Genomic DNA, 16,413 nt, shown 5'->3' on the forward strand with positions numbered 1-16,413 from the left:
GGCCTATCCCAGTCCCCCACCCCCCTCCCCTCTGAAGCCCTCAGTTTGTTTCCCAGAGTCCATAGTCTCTCATGGTTCATTCCCCCTTCTGTTCCCTCCCCCCATTTTTCCCTTCCTTCTCCTACCGATCTTCCTGCTATTTCGTATGTTCCATAAATGAGTGAAACCATATGATAATTGTCTTTCTCTGCTTGACTTATTTCACTTAGCATAATTTCCTCCAGTCCCGTCCATGTTGCTGCAAATGTTGGGTAATCATTCTCTCTGATGGCTGAGTAATATTCCATTGTATATATGGACCACAACTTCTTAATCCAGTCATCTGTTGAAGGGCGTCTCGGTTCCTTCCACAATTTCGCTGTTGTGGACAATGCTGCTATGAACATTGGGGTGCATATGGTCCTTCTCTTCACTATGTGTGTATCTTTGGGGTAAATACCCAGTAGTGCAATTGCTGGATCATAGGTAGCTCTATTTTTAACTTTTTAGGGGACCTCCACACTGTTTTCCAAAGTGACTGTACCAACTTGCATTCCCACCAGCAGTGTAAGAGGGATCCCCTTTCTCCACATCCTCTCCAACATTTGTTGTTTCTTCCTTGTCAATTTTTGCCATTCTAACTGGCATAAGGTGGTATTTCAATGTGGTTTTGATTTGAATTTCCCTGATAAATTGCCTTTTCCTTCTGAAACTCTTTACCTTTTAAAGAAATTCTGTAGATTTGTTTTCCAGACCATTAGGCCATATCTAATTATTTGCAGTATCATCTGTTTAGGGGCCATAGATTTAATAATTTAAAATTGATCCTTAAGGATTTTCCCTTCAGGATTCTAAGATGTTCATATTTTCTCTGAGGAAGGTTCTGTCTCAGAGTCTAATTTTTTCACATATATTATCAGGAAATATTCATGAAAAAAATAGCTTGCTTTTTCTCAGTAAAGACATGCCTCAGAGATTTTGTGGGCTTGGGTCCAGACCACTTCAATAAAGCGAATATCACAATAAAGCAAGCAAAATGAAATTTTTTGATTTCCCAGTGCATATAAAAGTTATGTTTGCACTATATTATAGTATATTAAGTGTGCAATAGCATTATGTCTAAAAAAGCAATGTATATACTTTCATTAAAAAATCCTGTATTGCTGAAAAATGCTAACCATCATCTGAGCTTTCGGTGAGTCTTAATCTTTGCTGGTGGAGGATCTTGCCTTAGTGTGGATGGCTGCTGACTGATTAGGGTTGTAGTTGCTGTCTTATATGGACTTGGTTCATGGTGCCCCAAAACAATTACAATGATAATAATATCACTGATCACAGATCACCATAACACATATAGTAATAATGAGAAAGTTTGAAATATTGTAAGAATTGCCAAATTGTTACACAGAGACATGAAGTGAGCAGATACTTTGGAAAAATGGCGTCAATAGCCTGGCTTGATGCAGGTTGCCACAAACCTTCAATTTGTAAAAAATGCAGTGTCTACAAAGTGCAATAAAGTGAAGTGCGGTAAAATGAGGTATGCCTGTAGAACTTCAGTGCTTTCTGTATTACTTACATGATAGACTATTACATGCATATTTTGCTTGATGTCATAAACCCATTTTGGTTCTTTTTTCTTTTTAAAAGCAAATTGTTCGATAATTTTTAATGTTTTCTTCTGGATGTCCTTGATAATTCAATACCATGTGAGCAATACCAAGATCCTACTACCACTTGGCGACAACATGATCAAATTATTGTTTAGTTTCTTTTTAACTGTGAATAAACCTTTTGAAAGCCAAAACCACAAACCCCAAACTACTTTACAAAATGGTAAAAGTACTGGTTCATGTGTTTATACTTATATCTGAATCTGAATCATTAGGAAAAAAACCTTAAAATCTCCAAATTGGGGCACCTGGGTGGCTCAGTCTGTTAAGTGTCTGCCTTCTGCTCCCAGGACCCTGGGATTGAGGCCCAAGTTGGGTTCACTGCTCAGTGGAGAGTTTGTTTCTCCCTTTCCCTCTGCCCACCCCCACCACATGCTGTCTCATGTGTGCTCTCTCAAATAAATAAAATCTTGAAAAAAATAATAAAATCCCTACATTGAATGCTATAATTTCACAGTAGGTCAAATAATGGGCCCCCAAACATGTCCATGCCCTAATCCCCAGAACCTGTGAATATGTCACCTTAAAAGGCAAAAGGAACTTTGTAGATGTGATTAAAGGTATGGATCTTTAGATGGTAAGACTATCCTGGATTATTCAGATTGGCCCAGTCTAATCACAGATCCTTAAAAGCAGAGAATCTTCCCCAGCTGGGTTAAAGGATGAAGGAGGAGGAGATTCAAAGTAAGAGCAACTCATTCTGCTGTTGCTGGCTTTAAAGATGGAGGAACGGGACCACAGCCATGAACGCAGGTGGCCTCTAGAAGCTACCAATGGCCAGTCCTACAGCTATAAGAAACTGAATTCTGCTAAGACCCTGAATGAGCAAGGAAATGGATCCTGCCCTAGAGTCTCCAAGAAGAAATTTTAGCCTTGCCAACAACACCTTGATTTTAGCTCAGTGAAAACTGTGTTGGATTTATGATCTATGAAAGAGTCTTAAGTTTGTGGTAATTTGTTGTAACAGGAATAGAAAACTGCATCTTTGTAACTGCAGTTCAGGGCCAATTTTAGCAATGAGCATGTGGGTGGAAATATGTTGGGGAAGACTTTCACCACCTTCTTATTGATAACAAATTTCTATTAGTTTTATTGCGTTGACTTAAGAAATTGTTATTTTCAGGTCCTTTTCCAAGTATTTGGCTAGTTGAGAGCAGATTTCAGATGAGAGAGTGAGGAGAGAGGCATAAAATACTATTACACAGGGAGACGGCCCTTTATGGGGAGACTTTGGGTTGGCCATAGAACACCATCAAGGTTCTGGGTATTTGGGGAGGTGCCAGTAATATTGGCCCAGAGCCAAAACCAAACTGGCCAGCCTTATAATTTTTCAAGATTGCCTTTAGAAAACAATATATTGCTAAACCTCTCAGAAGCATACTAGCAATCAGTTGTTGTGTTCCTGCTCGGTGACACGGTGCTCCTTTAGAGGCAGCTCAAAGTAACATTGATGTTTTACTTGGATAACATATTGTGAATACAGATCACATTTGTGTTGTGTAAACTTATTTTATAATTACTTCTTTTTCTATTGTTTTTTTTCTGTTCTTTGCTTATCTTGTTTTAGAAATTATTTGTACTTAACCAAGTCAAAAGTAATTTTTGCTTGCCTTTTCATATTCTGTATCCTAAGAAAACTGTTAGCTGCAATCAACTTATTGCTTTGAATTAGGGGAAAAAAAAAAACAACCTTATTTTGTGAAGTATTGTGAAGGCAGAAATAGTGATTAATATTAAATAGCTTAATTAGATATACAGAAAAGCTTATATTTTGAAGAAATTAACAGCAAAAAAGCAATATAACAAAAAAGAAAACAAAAAATAGAAAATATAATGCCAATAATCATAACATACAACAATTAATATTTTTATATTTGTATGTACCTGTGTACCTTTCAAGTCTTTGAACAGACATTTTTTTTTAAGATTTTATTTTGTTAGGTAATCTCTACACCCAACATGGGGCTTAGACTTAAAACTCTGAAATCAAGAGTCACTTGTGGCATTGACTGAGCCAGCCAGGCACCCCAAACAGACATATTTTACATGGTTATGATTACTGTAAATATATCTTTATGTATCTTTTTACTTTTTAGTATTGATGTTGTATACTTATTTTAGTTCAACATTATGCTATGTCTTAAAATACTCAAACTATGAAAACAAAGCATAATTTCAATAAAAATAGGTTGAGGGGGAAAGATAATGGCAGAGGCAGCATTTTAAAAAATTAAGATATAACATATACAGTGTCTTATGTATACAGCTCAGTAAAGTTTTATGTATGTAAGTAATCAAGAAACCACCACCCATATTGATAAAAAATATTATCAACAACGAAACTTCCGTTCTGCCTCCTCCCAGTTAGTTACTCCTCCATTGTAACTGCCATTCTAGCTGTGTCACTGTTAGGTTAGTTTTGCCTGCTTGTGACCTTTCTATAAATGGAATCATACAGTATTTTTACTTTGGTCTGACTTTTTTCATTCAACTGTATGTCTGTGAGATTTATCTATGTTGTTGGGTATAGTGTCATAATTTTTGAATCTTCTCAAATCTCCTCATAAAACAGAAAGTAAGGGAGTACAACCAACAATCCACAGACAGCTACTACAACAAAACTTAGGTGATATTATATCCCTACAAACTCCCAAATGTAAGTGGTTTTCCAAAATACCATGGGTCTCAGCATTTACGTGTGAGGAAGCAGAGGAAAGGCAGCTAGGCTTCTAAGACCATGAGAAAAGAACTCCCAAACTGCCAATAAATGGCTGAAAGTGAGACAGGCCAATCAGTTTAAACAGCAGTTGAAACTGGACAGAAATCTGTAGGATCATAGTCCTAGAACAGGATTGTAGTCAAAGTACATAATGTTGCCAAGACAATGAAGGCATGCCGTAAATAGACAAGCTCTGCCAAATAATTCAGAACAAGCTGAGGGATATTAAAAACATGCCAAAAGCTATAAAATAGCCATAGGAAAATTAAGAAATGAGTGACTAGAGAAAGGGAGATTTTTAAGGAGAGGTGGCAGAACTCAGAAGGTAGTGATAAAAAAGGGAAAAATTATTACAGAAGTGAAGATAAAACTAGAGGATTATAAGGGCAAACAAATGCAATGGATACTGCCTTAGGGGATAAACAGAACATGAAATGGAAGCAAGGAAATGGCAAAAGAGTACAAAGTTTTGATAGAAAGTGATAGATACAGAAGGTAAAGATGTAAAGTATATATAATAGGAGTCTTCAAAGGAGAAACCCAAGGTAATGAATGGAACAAATAGTAAAAGCTACCACTCAAGAAAGATTTTTTCAAACATAAGAAATTTGTAATTGATATTGAAAAGGCATACCAAAGGCATACCAGATACCTAGGAGAATTGACCCAGATAGCCAACACCCAGATATAGGCTGCTAAAAAAAAAAAAACGAACTATAGGAGTTTAAAGAAAAAGAAAAAAGTTCTGTGGACATCCAAGGAGAAGACGAAGCCATTCATAAAGGGGAGAAAATGAAAATGTCATTAGACTTCGATAGCAACACTTAATGCCAGAAGACAATTGGTTAACATAGGATACTCAAAGAATAGGTGAGCCAAAGATTTTATATCTGGCCATTCTGAACTTTAAAGGTCAGAAGCAAACTGGTATAAACATACAAGAACTCAAGGAATGTGGTTCCCATGAGTGTTTCAAGGAGTCTACTGGAGAATTAGCTTCAGATTAACAACATGACTAGGGTTGTAGTAAAAGAAGTGCTGATTGTGAGCACAAGATACATATTTATCTGAGAACTAAGACAAAAGGATGTCTCTGAAGGATAAAGTATAGCACAGGTACCAACATTGCAAAATGGGGACAGAATGAGAAGCATATGAAAAGTAGAATAAAGTTGCTTCTAGGTATTAACTAAGAATAAAAAGATATTACTTAAAATCAGACACAGGGAACAGGGAAGGGGGAGGATATCTCTTTGGCTCAAGTCGCGATCTCAGGGTCCTGGGATCAAGCCCTCATTGGGCTCTGCACTCAGTGTGGAGTCTGTTTGAGATTCTCTCTCCCCTCTCCCTCTGCCCCAACCCCCTCTCTAAAATAAGTAAATAAATCTTTAAAAATAGAAACCTTCCTGAATGCTAAAATATATTCCAAAAAAGGGAGAGCAAATAAAATAGGTCCCATACCCCTTTCTTAGGTAAAAGCTGGTGCCTACGCGCACGCGCGCGCACACACACACACACACACACACACACACACTGAACAAAGATGTAAGGATAAAACATAAAATAAAAAATAGCTATCCATATGTCTATGTGGGGAAGGAGAATGGGGGAGAGAAAAGGTAGAAACTAGACTTCTTTGACTATACCTTGTTTTATAATTTTTTTTTTTGTAAATTGAACTTTGGACCCATGTAAATATTTTACATAATTATAAAACAAAATGAAATTTTCAGAAAGCAATTTCTAAAACTCAAAAGGAAATTAAACCTTAATTATGTATTCAGTTGTTTGTGTATCTACCTAGAGAGGAGCTATTCCAAATGACTTAAATGATTTGAGTGTTGGCTCCTTGTGCTCACAGTAGAGACTCAAATGATTGCCCTGCCACTCTGGAAGACAGTTTGACGGTTCCTCAAGAGGTCAAGGAGAGAGTTACTGTAGACTCAGCAATTCCACTCCTAGGTATGTACCAAGGAGAAATGAAAACATGTCCACACAAGAACCTCTGTGCAATGTTCATAGCCATATTATTTATAACAGCCAATAACCTGAAAAACCCAAGTGCCCATCAAATGATGAATGGAGAAACAAAATATGTTATATCCATGCAATATTTGGCAACAAAGAGGAACGAAGTGGGGCACCTGGCTGGCAGTTGATAGAGCATGCGACTCTTGATCTCGGTGTTGTGAGTTCAAGCCCCATGTTGGGCATAGAGCTTACTTTAAAAAAAAGGAAAAGAAAAAAAAAAAAAAGAAATGAAGCAAGAAACATGCTACAACATGGATGAACCTTGAAAACATTATGCTAAGTGAACAAAGCCAGTAACAAAAGGCCACATAATGTATTCCATTTAGATGAAATGGCCAGTGTGGAAAATAAAAGATTGGTGGTTGCCATGAGACATGGGGAGGGGGAAATGGGAGTGACTACTAATGGGTATGAGTTTCTTTTTGTGGTGATGAAAATGTTCTAAAATTCTGAAATTAGTTAGATGCATAGCTCTTTTCCAAAAAACCACTGAATTCTATACTTTAAAAGGGTGAATTTTATAATATGTGAAATATATTTCAATAAAATTGTCATTTAAAAAAAGAAGAAAATAGGCTTATGAGCAAAATAATTAAAAACGAAATTTCTAAAACTCTTTGTAACTATGGTGTTGATATGGTTATTCTGAGTGTTTTTATTGGTGCTCTGAAGAACTGGGATTTGGCTAGGTGAAAGGAGATATTGAAGTAAAATCCTATAGTTCCTGGGTTTGAATTGGAAGTATCAGTTTAAGTTCATGAAAAAAAATTTCCTAGCTCTTTCCACTAAAAAGGCCTGGAAAAGCAATGATCAACTTTGTAACAGTGAGCACCCCTAACACTTAAGGGTTTTCTCTCAATACCATTTCCCACATTTCCATAAAAAAAGCCCAGGCTCACTGAAGAAAAAGCTGATGTGAGGTGTGGGTCAGAAAATATAAAATATGAATCTGGAACATTTCGTCATACTAAAAGACAAGGGAAGTGATCAAATACTACAAGATTCTGTCAGAAAAGCTGGCCAAAATTAGATTAATTTGAACATTATATTAATTGGAACACATCAAATATGTTAAAATTAATGAGTTTATGATACTTAACAATAACATTTATTGGTGGCATTTGGTGTAATGGATCCCCATTTACCCATTACCCAGCGTCCAGCAGTTACCAACTCATGGCTAATTCTTAGCTCATCTATACCACCACCTACTTTTCCATGGCCCAGATTATTTTGAGCAAATCCTTGATAACATATCATTTAATCACTTAATATTTTGGTATATAGCACTAAAACCACAAAGACTTTATAACCTAATCTCAATAACAATAAACCTAAAAACAATGAACAATAATTCCTTAATATTAGCAAATACCCAGTCACTTCAGATTTTTCCAACTCTTTTCTCTTTCAGTTTGTTGAAATTAAGATGCAAATAAGATACAGTCATTGTGATTGGCTGATCTGTAAGTTCCCCTTCCAAATTTTTTTCCCCTTTCTAATTTTCTGTAGTTGAAGAAACTGGGTCATGTCCTATAGTTTCCCACAGTCTGGATTTTGCCATCTGCTGTCTCATGGTGTCATTTAACATGTTTTGGCCCAGCCACCCTGTATCTACTGTATCAGAGAAACTGGAGTGGGCCCAGTAATTTATGTTAACAATCCCTCTAGGTAATTCTAATGCACACTAAAGTTTGAAAACCAGTGCTTTATGTTACTCTTCCTACTTTAGTTTGTTTGAAAGTCTAATAATAAAAAGTGAAAGAGGAAAAATTAGATTGATGAATGTGTAACAAGGAGAAACTTAGCATGTCTGACTCCTTATTGCTTCGATTTCCCTAGCTTAGAAAGTTCTGCTTAGCCCTGCACTCAGACATGTTATGGATAAGGTTTGTGAAAACTGCTTTTTACCCAAAATCTACCTCACCCAAGGAGATGAGGAAGTATATACAGAAATGACTATGCTGTGATTAAGATTTACAGAAACTACATGACCAGATTTCCATACCTAAAGATCAAGGACAAAGGGGTTAGTGATCTTTCTCAGATGTCTACAGATGTCAATCATCTTTTGACTCCACTCCTTTCCCACCTCCCCCTCTTCCTAACATAACAGAAGGTCAAATCTCATGCTGTGGGGAGATGGTTCTTTGGGCCCTCCCATCTCCTTGATTTGCTGACTTTCCAAACAAAGTCACTCTCCTTGCCCTAACACCTAGCCTCTCAATTTAACTGGCTTGTCATGTGGTGAGCAGAACAAGCTTGGACTTGGTAACGAATGTAAGAAACCAAGTTTACACATAACTGTGAGATGCTGGATTAGAGGCTATGACACAGGTCATGTAATTTTCTCAAGAGTTGGCAGATGAATTGGCAGGGTATTAACAGTGAGCCAGTTGTTAATGATAGTCTTAAACCAAATTACAGATTTTGCTTTTCTTGTAGAACAGTGGCTGTATGTTAAAATCACATAGAGAACTTTAAAAAATATACTCAGATCCCATCCCAAGAATTTCTGGATTTAATTGATTGGATTCCTGGGTTTTGGTATTTTTTTATAAAGCATCCCAGGTGATTCTAATGTGCAACCAGTTAAGAACCAGTGTCCTAACTTTTCCGTGCTTAAGAATCCCCGGAAGAGCTCATTAAAAGTTTTCTGGCCCTCGTACCCCCAGAGGATCACGGTCAATAGGATGGAGTTGGGCACATTAATTTGCATTTCTAACAAGATCACAGGCAATATGGGTGGTGCTGGCCTGGGCATATCCTAAAGTAAGGGATAGTTGGGGTAAAGCAAGAGATAAGTGTTAAGTGAGAGGGTTATTTAAAAATTCGTTCTCATGGTTCTTACTACTAGTATCACTAAATCACATTGAGGGAGGCTGCTTCATTTCTTTCTAGAGTTTGAAATGCAAACGTGAATAATCTTTGGCATACTTGGGGAAGAGAAGAGATTTAGAATGTTAAAAATCTCTATTTATTTTTAAATATTTATTTGTTTGTTTGAGAGAGCTCGGCAGCGGGGTTGGGGGCAGAGGGAGAAGGAGAAAAGAGTCTCAAGGAGACTCCCTGCTGAGTGGGGAGCACAATGGGGTGCTCAATCCCATCATCCTGAGACCATGACCTGAGCTGAAATCAAGAATAGGACACTTAATGATGCTTAACTGAGTCACCCAGGCGCCCCTAAAAGTCTGTTTAAAGCACAGATGATAAATAGATCTTTTTGACTTAACAATAATTATTAAATTTACTGACTGGACAAAATAACCTTATCTCCCAACTCCAGCCCCCAAATTTCATAACTATTAAAGACCCATTCTCTGATTTGCTTGTGCTTGTATTTTTTTTTTTGAAACTAGAGTCATGTAAAAGGAATCACTTCTTAATTTTAAGTAAAAATGTAAAAATTTAATATAACTTTAATATCATGGCACTGTTACATTCTTTGAAGTTTGTTTTATGGATAAGTTACATGTTGCAGACTTCGTTTTTGATGAACCTTACAGACTCTGAAAGAAATCAGAGAAATATAGAGTGATGACAGTGTTATCTAAACATTTCTTTCCAGTTTCTCCTCTTAGCTAGGATCAGGCATCCAGGAATTCTTAGATACATTTTTCTATGTTTAATTTTAGTAAGATGTGTCTTTCTGGCTGATTTGGTTCTTTGGGTATTTTAAGATCATACTTTAAAGTAAATAGGTTTAAGGGGCACCTGGGTGGCTCAGTTGGTTAAGCATCCAACTCTTGATTTCGGCTCAGGTCATGATCTCAGGGTCATGAGTCAAGTCCTGTGTCAGGAACCACATTGGGCATGGAACCTGCTTAAGATTCTTTCTCTCACTCTACCCCTCTCTGCCACCCCCACTCCCCACTCTCACACACTCTCTCTCTCTCTCAAAAAAAAAAGCAAATAGTTTTAAAATATGAATCTGTGGTTTTAAAATAAGATCTCTGTTGCATCTACACCATGAGAATAGACGAGATTTAGAACGACAGATGTGCCATAAGCCTAGTCCAGTCTGTTAAGTATTGTATATTGACAATAAAGTCTCATTTGCCTATACCAACCATTTAATTTTTATGTAAAATAGTAGTCATGCAGTATTTCATAATTCTGTTTGTCAAACACAAATGAGTTAATTTCAGATTATTGCCAGAAGCACATTGTTTGTATCCTTGATGTTCTTTGTCTTATTTTTAAAAAGATGACTTCAACTATTATATATATATATATTTTGAACTTGCTCTTCTTAATTTCAGAAAAGGAAGTTTCTAACAGTTTCATGCTGCTGATGAAGCGAAAGCTTGTTCATTACCTCCTCCTTGATAACTTTTTTTATAGGCCTTTTATTTTTTCTAAAGTTTTTATGTATTTATTTGAGAGAGAGAGAATGAGATGGGGGAGGGTCAGAGGGAGAACTGCCGAGCAGGGAGCCTGATGCAGAACTGGATCCTGGGACTCCGGGATCATGACCTGCGCCAAAGGCAGTTGCTTAACCAACTGAGCCACCCAGGTGTCCTATAGGCCTTTTACTTAAACAACAGGTAGAAGTTTAAAGTGTAGTGGAAGGGAATTGAAAAAAAGTGTCAGTGAGTGGTAAGGATCATTCAGCATTTTTATTGTATATATGAACTTTATTGAGAATTTAAAGTCTTTTTTGATAGTAGTATGAATTAATGAATCTTTTTCTATATTTTTTCCATTTTCTCCACACTTTTTGTCAGTGAGCCCATAGCTAACAACGAACACATTTGAAACAACAATAATGTGCAACAAAATAAATACCCACCCAAGAGCAACCAAAAAATCAACCACAAAAAAATCAAGACTTACTTTGTAGGCTGTAAGGTTGGAAGAATGGAAAGAGAATGTATATTAATTTAGTCAAATAAATAAATCATCCTTTTAGCAAATACATATGTTGCATCTGAAAAATGAAAGAAAATGCATGTAATAGCATCTTTTAAAAGGCTTTTTCTTACTCTCTTATTCACACACACACACACACACACACACATCTCTTTTGTCCCAGTTGATCCTTATTGATACCTTTAGATAACTTTAAAAACATAGGTAGACTCTAGAAGAGTTTATATTTACTATATTATGAAAAACAAACAAGAAAAAAAGATCAATTAACCTATGCTCTCATGATTTAAAATGTATATCAGATGTCTTAGTTATATTGTGTATTTTAGTTTCAATTTTTAGTGACATTATTGGAATATTATAACCAATCTTTTAGATTGGACTATAGAAATCCTTAAGAATTAATAGTAAGGTATCTTTTTTTTTTCTTCTATGGAATCTTAGTATTTACCCATTCAGTATTATCACTAATGATGTGAATGGGAATGGTGTGGGTGTTTTGCAGTGCTTGAGAGATTTTATACATTTCTATCATATTCTGTGTACTTTAAAAATTACATCTGTATCTTCTGTTCAGTACACAATCATTTTATTATGAAAAATATTAATTCTAGGATAAAGACATTCTTTTAAAAAATAATCTTAAAATGTTAAAGTATGCTTAGTTTAAAACTTCTTTAAAATTTTTTTTCAGTATATCGATTTTTCTCTCATTCTTTCTCCTCCAGTGGTCATATGCTTTAGAAAAGCCCAACACTGGCAGCATATTTAACATTGCATGGTCAATTGATGGCACTCAGATCGCCGGAGCCTGTGGAAATGGACACGTTGTTTTTGCACACGTGGTGGAGCAACGTTGGGAGTGGAAAAATTTTCAAGTAACATTAACTAAACGAAGAACCATGCAGGTATGATCATGTTCATGGCTGATTAACCCTGCTTCCTTCACATTAGCTCACTAAGAATATGGAATGATCTTCACTAATTATATTTAAATCAAGTTTATAAAAATTCAGGCATATCAAATATTTTAACTATGTCATTAGTGACTTCTTCATGACCTAAGATAAGAACCTGTCACTGATATAGAACCCAAGTGCCCACAGCTACTGTGGTTGTGGGGTTGAGGCAGGGATGGTGAAACTCAAAGCAGTTAGGGAATATGTGGATTCATATTCCTGGATATTCTTATTCCTGGATATTCCAGGAAGGAGGGAAGAAGCTGTGATAAGTTAGATCTAACTCCTGGGGTTGACCTCATGGCAGGCCTAGCCTGCTAGTCACTGTCAGGGTTACATTATTTTATTTATTTATAATTGTAGAAGCTGATTTAACCTGATTAAAAAAAATTGTTTTTCCTTTTAAGAATTACCTAAGGCAAGCCAAAGTGGGAAAATGGTAGGAAGTTCTTATTGGGAGTTAGGGAGAGAAAAATAGGTACTTTTCTAGTAAAACAAGAGAGGAAGGTTGGAACGTGGCAGTGGGAGGTAGGTGGAAATGTTCAGGTCTGAGAACTGCAGCAAGAGGGGTTATCTATGCAATTGTAAGCTTCTTGAGGGCATAGTGCTATGTTTCACTCAAGCCCAGTGTCTTACATATAATAAATGCTCAACAAATATCTTATTTTATTTTTTTTATTTTTATTTTTATTTTTTAAAGATTTTATTTATTTGACAGAGATAGAGACAGCCAGCGAGAGAGGGAACACAAGCAGGGGGAGTGGGAGAGGAAGAAGCAGGCTCATAGCAGAAGAGCCTGATGTGGGGCTCGATCCCAGATCGCCGGGATCACGCCCTGAGCCGAAGGCAGACGCTTAACTGCTGTGCCACCCGGGCACCCCTCAACAAATATTTTAAAAGTTAGTTGACAAAAGGTAGGAGGAAGAGGCCTTACAGTGGCCAACTCTGTGCCAGAGGAAGGGGAACTGTACCTTCTAACTCTTCTTCCTCCTCTCTGTATCAGTTGCCTCTGACTTCATATTCAGAATTCAGAGTATTGTAATTATTTGGAAGCATATATCTTGTAATTTCTAGGCCTATTCAAATATTCTTTAGCCTAAGTATCCAGATTTTTTAATTTGGATAATATGATCACTAGATTTATAATAATTAGATACATTATAGTTTTTCTTTGTTCTGTTTACTTATTTTTAAATTTTTTAACTTTTTATTATGGAGAATTTAATACCTATTCGGAAGTAGACAGAATAGTATAATGAATCTCTACGTACTCATCACCCAACCCTAACACCCATTGACCTGGGATCAAGCCTGCCCCATCCATGTTCATATCTTCCTCCTTCCCCAATTATTTTGAAGCCAATTCAGATATCATATTTTATCTGTAAAATTTTCAATATACACCTAAAAGATAAGGACTCTTTTAACATAACCACAATAAGGTACTATTATTGTACCTTAAAAATAATAATTCCTTAATATTATCAAATATCCGGGAAGTCTTCAAATTTTCACTTGTTTCCTACATGTCACATTTTTTAAAGTTTGTTTGAATTAGGATCCAAAATGGCTTACATGTTGCAATTGGTTGACCTGTCTTTTAAATCTCTTAATCTGTAGATTCCCCTTCAATCTCTGTTTTTACCCCCTGCAGTTTATTTGTTGAAGAAACCAAATTGTTTGTCCAGCAGAGTTTCCCACAGTCCGGACTTTAGTGATTGTACCCCTGTGGTATGGTTTGACATGTCCCTCTGTCTTCCATATTTCCTGTACGTTAGTTTTGGGATCTAGATGATATTATGTATAAATAGATATTTCTGTTAATTAACCTGGAAACCAAAACATTATTTATAGTACTGTGCCTATGACAAAGAATGCATTGTGAGTTTTTTTTTTTAAAGATTTTATTTGTTCATTTGAGAGAGAGAGAGAGAGAGCGCACAAGAGAGCATAAGCCAGGGGGAGGGGGAGAGGGAGAAGCAGACTCCCCACTGAACAGGGAAGCCTGACAGGCTCAATCCTAGGACTCCAAGATCATGACCTGAGCTGAAGGCAGACACTTTACCGACTGAGCCTCCCAGGCACCCTGCATTGTGAGTTCTAATCAATTGATCTGGGGACATGGTTCTTTTATTCAGATAGTGCATGGGGAACTAGCTAATATAGTACTGCTAAAATAAATTCTAACCTTAATTTCAAAAATGCCCCAAGACGAGAATATATCTAGAAAGAGGAGTTTTTCTTCCAAAATAAAAAGGAGTCATCCTAGAGATTTTTACATGAGATAAAATGAACAGTGGAGGTGCTTTAAGTGACTTATCTAATCCAAATTGTTTTTATACTTAAAATAATGTTTCTAAATAATCTTTCAAAGTTTTAGAACTAGAACACTATTTTAATTTTTTTAAAGGTGTTTTGTTTTACTCTCTCAGTGATTATAAAACATTTGCATTGCATTTTTGCTAAGTTGGGCCTATTCAGTGTTTTTTCTTAGAATACTTTCATTCACGTATTCAATAGATATTTATTGAGTGATTCCTTCTTGCCAGGCATTGGGCTAGGCAATGGGAAGTGTAGTTGCGATGAAAACAAATTTGGTCCCTGTTCTCATGGAACCTCCTAGATTAGTATGTTGAAAATCTCTTTTTTTTTTTTTCATAAATTCATCTCAAATTAATTTAAGGTAAACAATGAAGAAAGAAACTTATTTCTTCATGTGAAGTCAAGAAATAGACGAGGCATTGTTGGATTCAGAGGCTTAAATGTCAACAGGATTTCATCATTTTCTCTTCCTTGACTTTCCTTTTCTTTGTGTTGGCTTTATTTTTACAAAACCTCTCCCTCATTTATGGCCTCCATAGTTCCAGGCTTACATCTATCAACCTCAAGTCCAAGAAGAAGAGTGCTTTACTCCCCACAATGATTCCAACAGAAGTCTCAGCATCAGGTCTCATGTGTCAAGTTTAGATTGAGTGTATTTAGTTGTGGGGGAGGATGAGTCAACCCCATCTAAACCTCTTGGTAATTGAGAATAATGGAGAGAATGGTTCCCCAAAGGAAAACCAAGGCATGTTTACCAGAAAAGAGCATTTGATTCCGGGAAGACAAGAACTAACATATATCCAGTATGGTTTATCCTTTGGCTGTTTAGCGACCACACTGTACTAGTTATCTGTTGTTGCATAACATATCACTCTAAAATTTAGTGGCTTAAGACAGCAACATTTGTTATTTCTCAGTTTCTGTGGGTCAGGAATCTGGCTTAGAGTCTCTCACAAGGCTACAGTCAAGGTGTTGGCCAGGGTTTTAGACACATCTGAAGGCTCAACTAGGGGAAGATTTGCTTCTAAGCTCACTGACATGGTTGTTGGCAGGATTCTGTTTATGATGATCTGCTGAACTGAGGGACTCAGTTTCTTGTTGACTGTTGACTGGAGACCAACTTCAGTTCCTTATATGTAGCCTTTCCAAAGGGCAGCTCACAACTTGGCAGCTTGCTTTATCAGAGCAAGCAAGTGAGAAGGGCCAGAGGGAGTGTGAGCAAGACATGTCACATTTTTTAATAACCTGAACTCAGCACTGGTACCTCATCATTTTTATCAGATTCTGTTCACTAAAAGCAGGCTACTAGATCCAATCCACACACAAGTGGAAAGACATATACACCGATGTGAATAACAGGATGTGGAGCTCACTAAGCTTTACCAGCCACTTTACATAACTAATGCAGCTATTCTGTATGCAATTGAAAACAAGCCCATCCCTCCCTAAAAGAAGATAACTTAGACTCATCCACTTATTCCATCCAGTTCTAAATCTCTGGTCTGAAAACTATAAATAAATATGAATTTTACTTTTTCTTCTTCCTCCCCCCATATTGCTAACCTACAGTGGTGAAGGGAAAACAGGATGTCTGTGACGATTTGGAATAGAGGAGAGGGAAAACAGCACACTGTGATTACTGGGTCCATAGCTAAAATCCAGCTGGCCAGGAATATACCGAGAACTCTTTTTCTTTGCAGTAGAGTTAGTTGCTTGGTTAATCTGGCAACTCTGGTGTGCTTTTCTGGGAAGATCTCCCACTTGGGAGAATCCCCTTTCTGGGCACTGTACATTAAGCAGCACTTAGTTTTGTTGTAAGGTGGGGCCATGGATTGTTATAGGGACTGAATAATCACAT

At 36.7% G+C, this 16,413-nt stretch overlaps 1 protein-coding gene across 3 annotated transcripts in view; it reads left to right on the forward strand.

Annotated features, from left to right (window-relative positions):
• Positions 1 to 16,413, forward strand: part of IFT80 (intraflagellar transport 80) — a 116,589-nt gene that overhangs the window by 61,446 nt on the left and 38,730 nt on the right. For all 3 annotated transcript variants that reach the window (XM_008706621.2, XM_008706625.2, XM_040636626.1), the window contains exon 9: positions 12,003 to 12,182. In XM_008706621.2, coding sequence (XP_008704843.1) covers positions 12,003 to 12,182 — 180 coding nt within the window. The remainder of the gene's footprint in view (positions 1 to 12,002; positions 12,183 to 16,413) is intronic.

This window comes from Ursus maritimus, unplaced genomic scaffold (assembly GCF_017311325.1).
Source record: "Ursus maritimus isolate PB19 unplaced genomic scaffold, ASM1731132v1 scaffold_20, whole genome shotgun sequence".
NCBI classification, from domain to species: domain Eukaryota; kingdom Metazoa; phylum Chordata; class Mammalia; order Carnivora; family Ursidae; genus Ursus; species Ursus maritimus.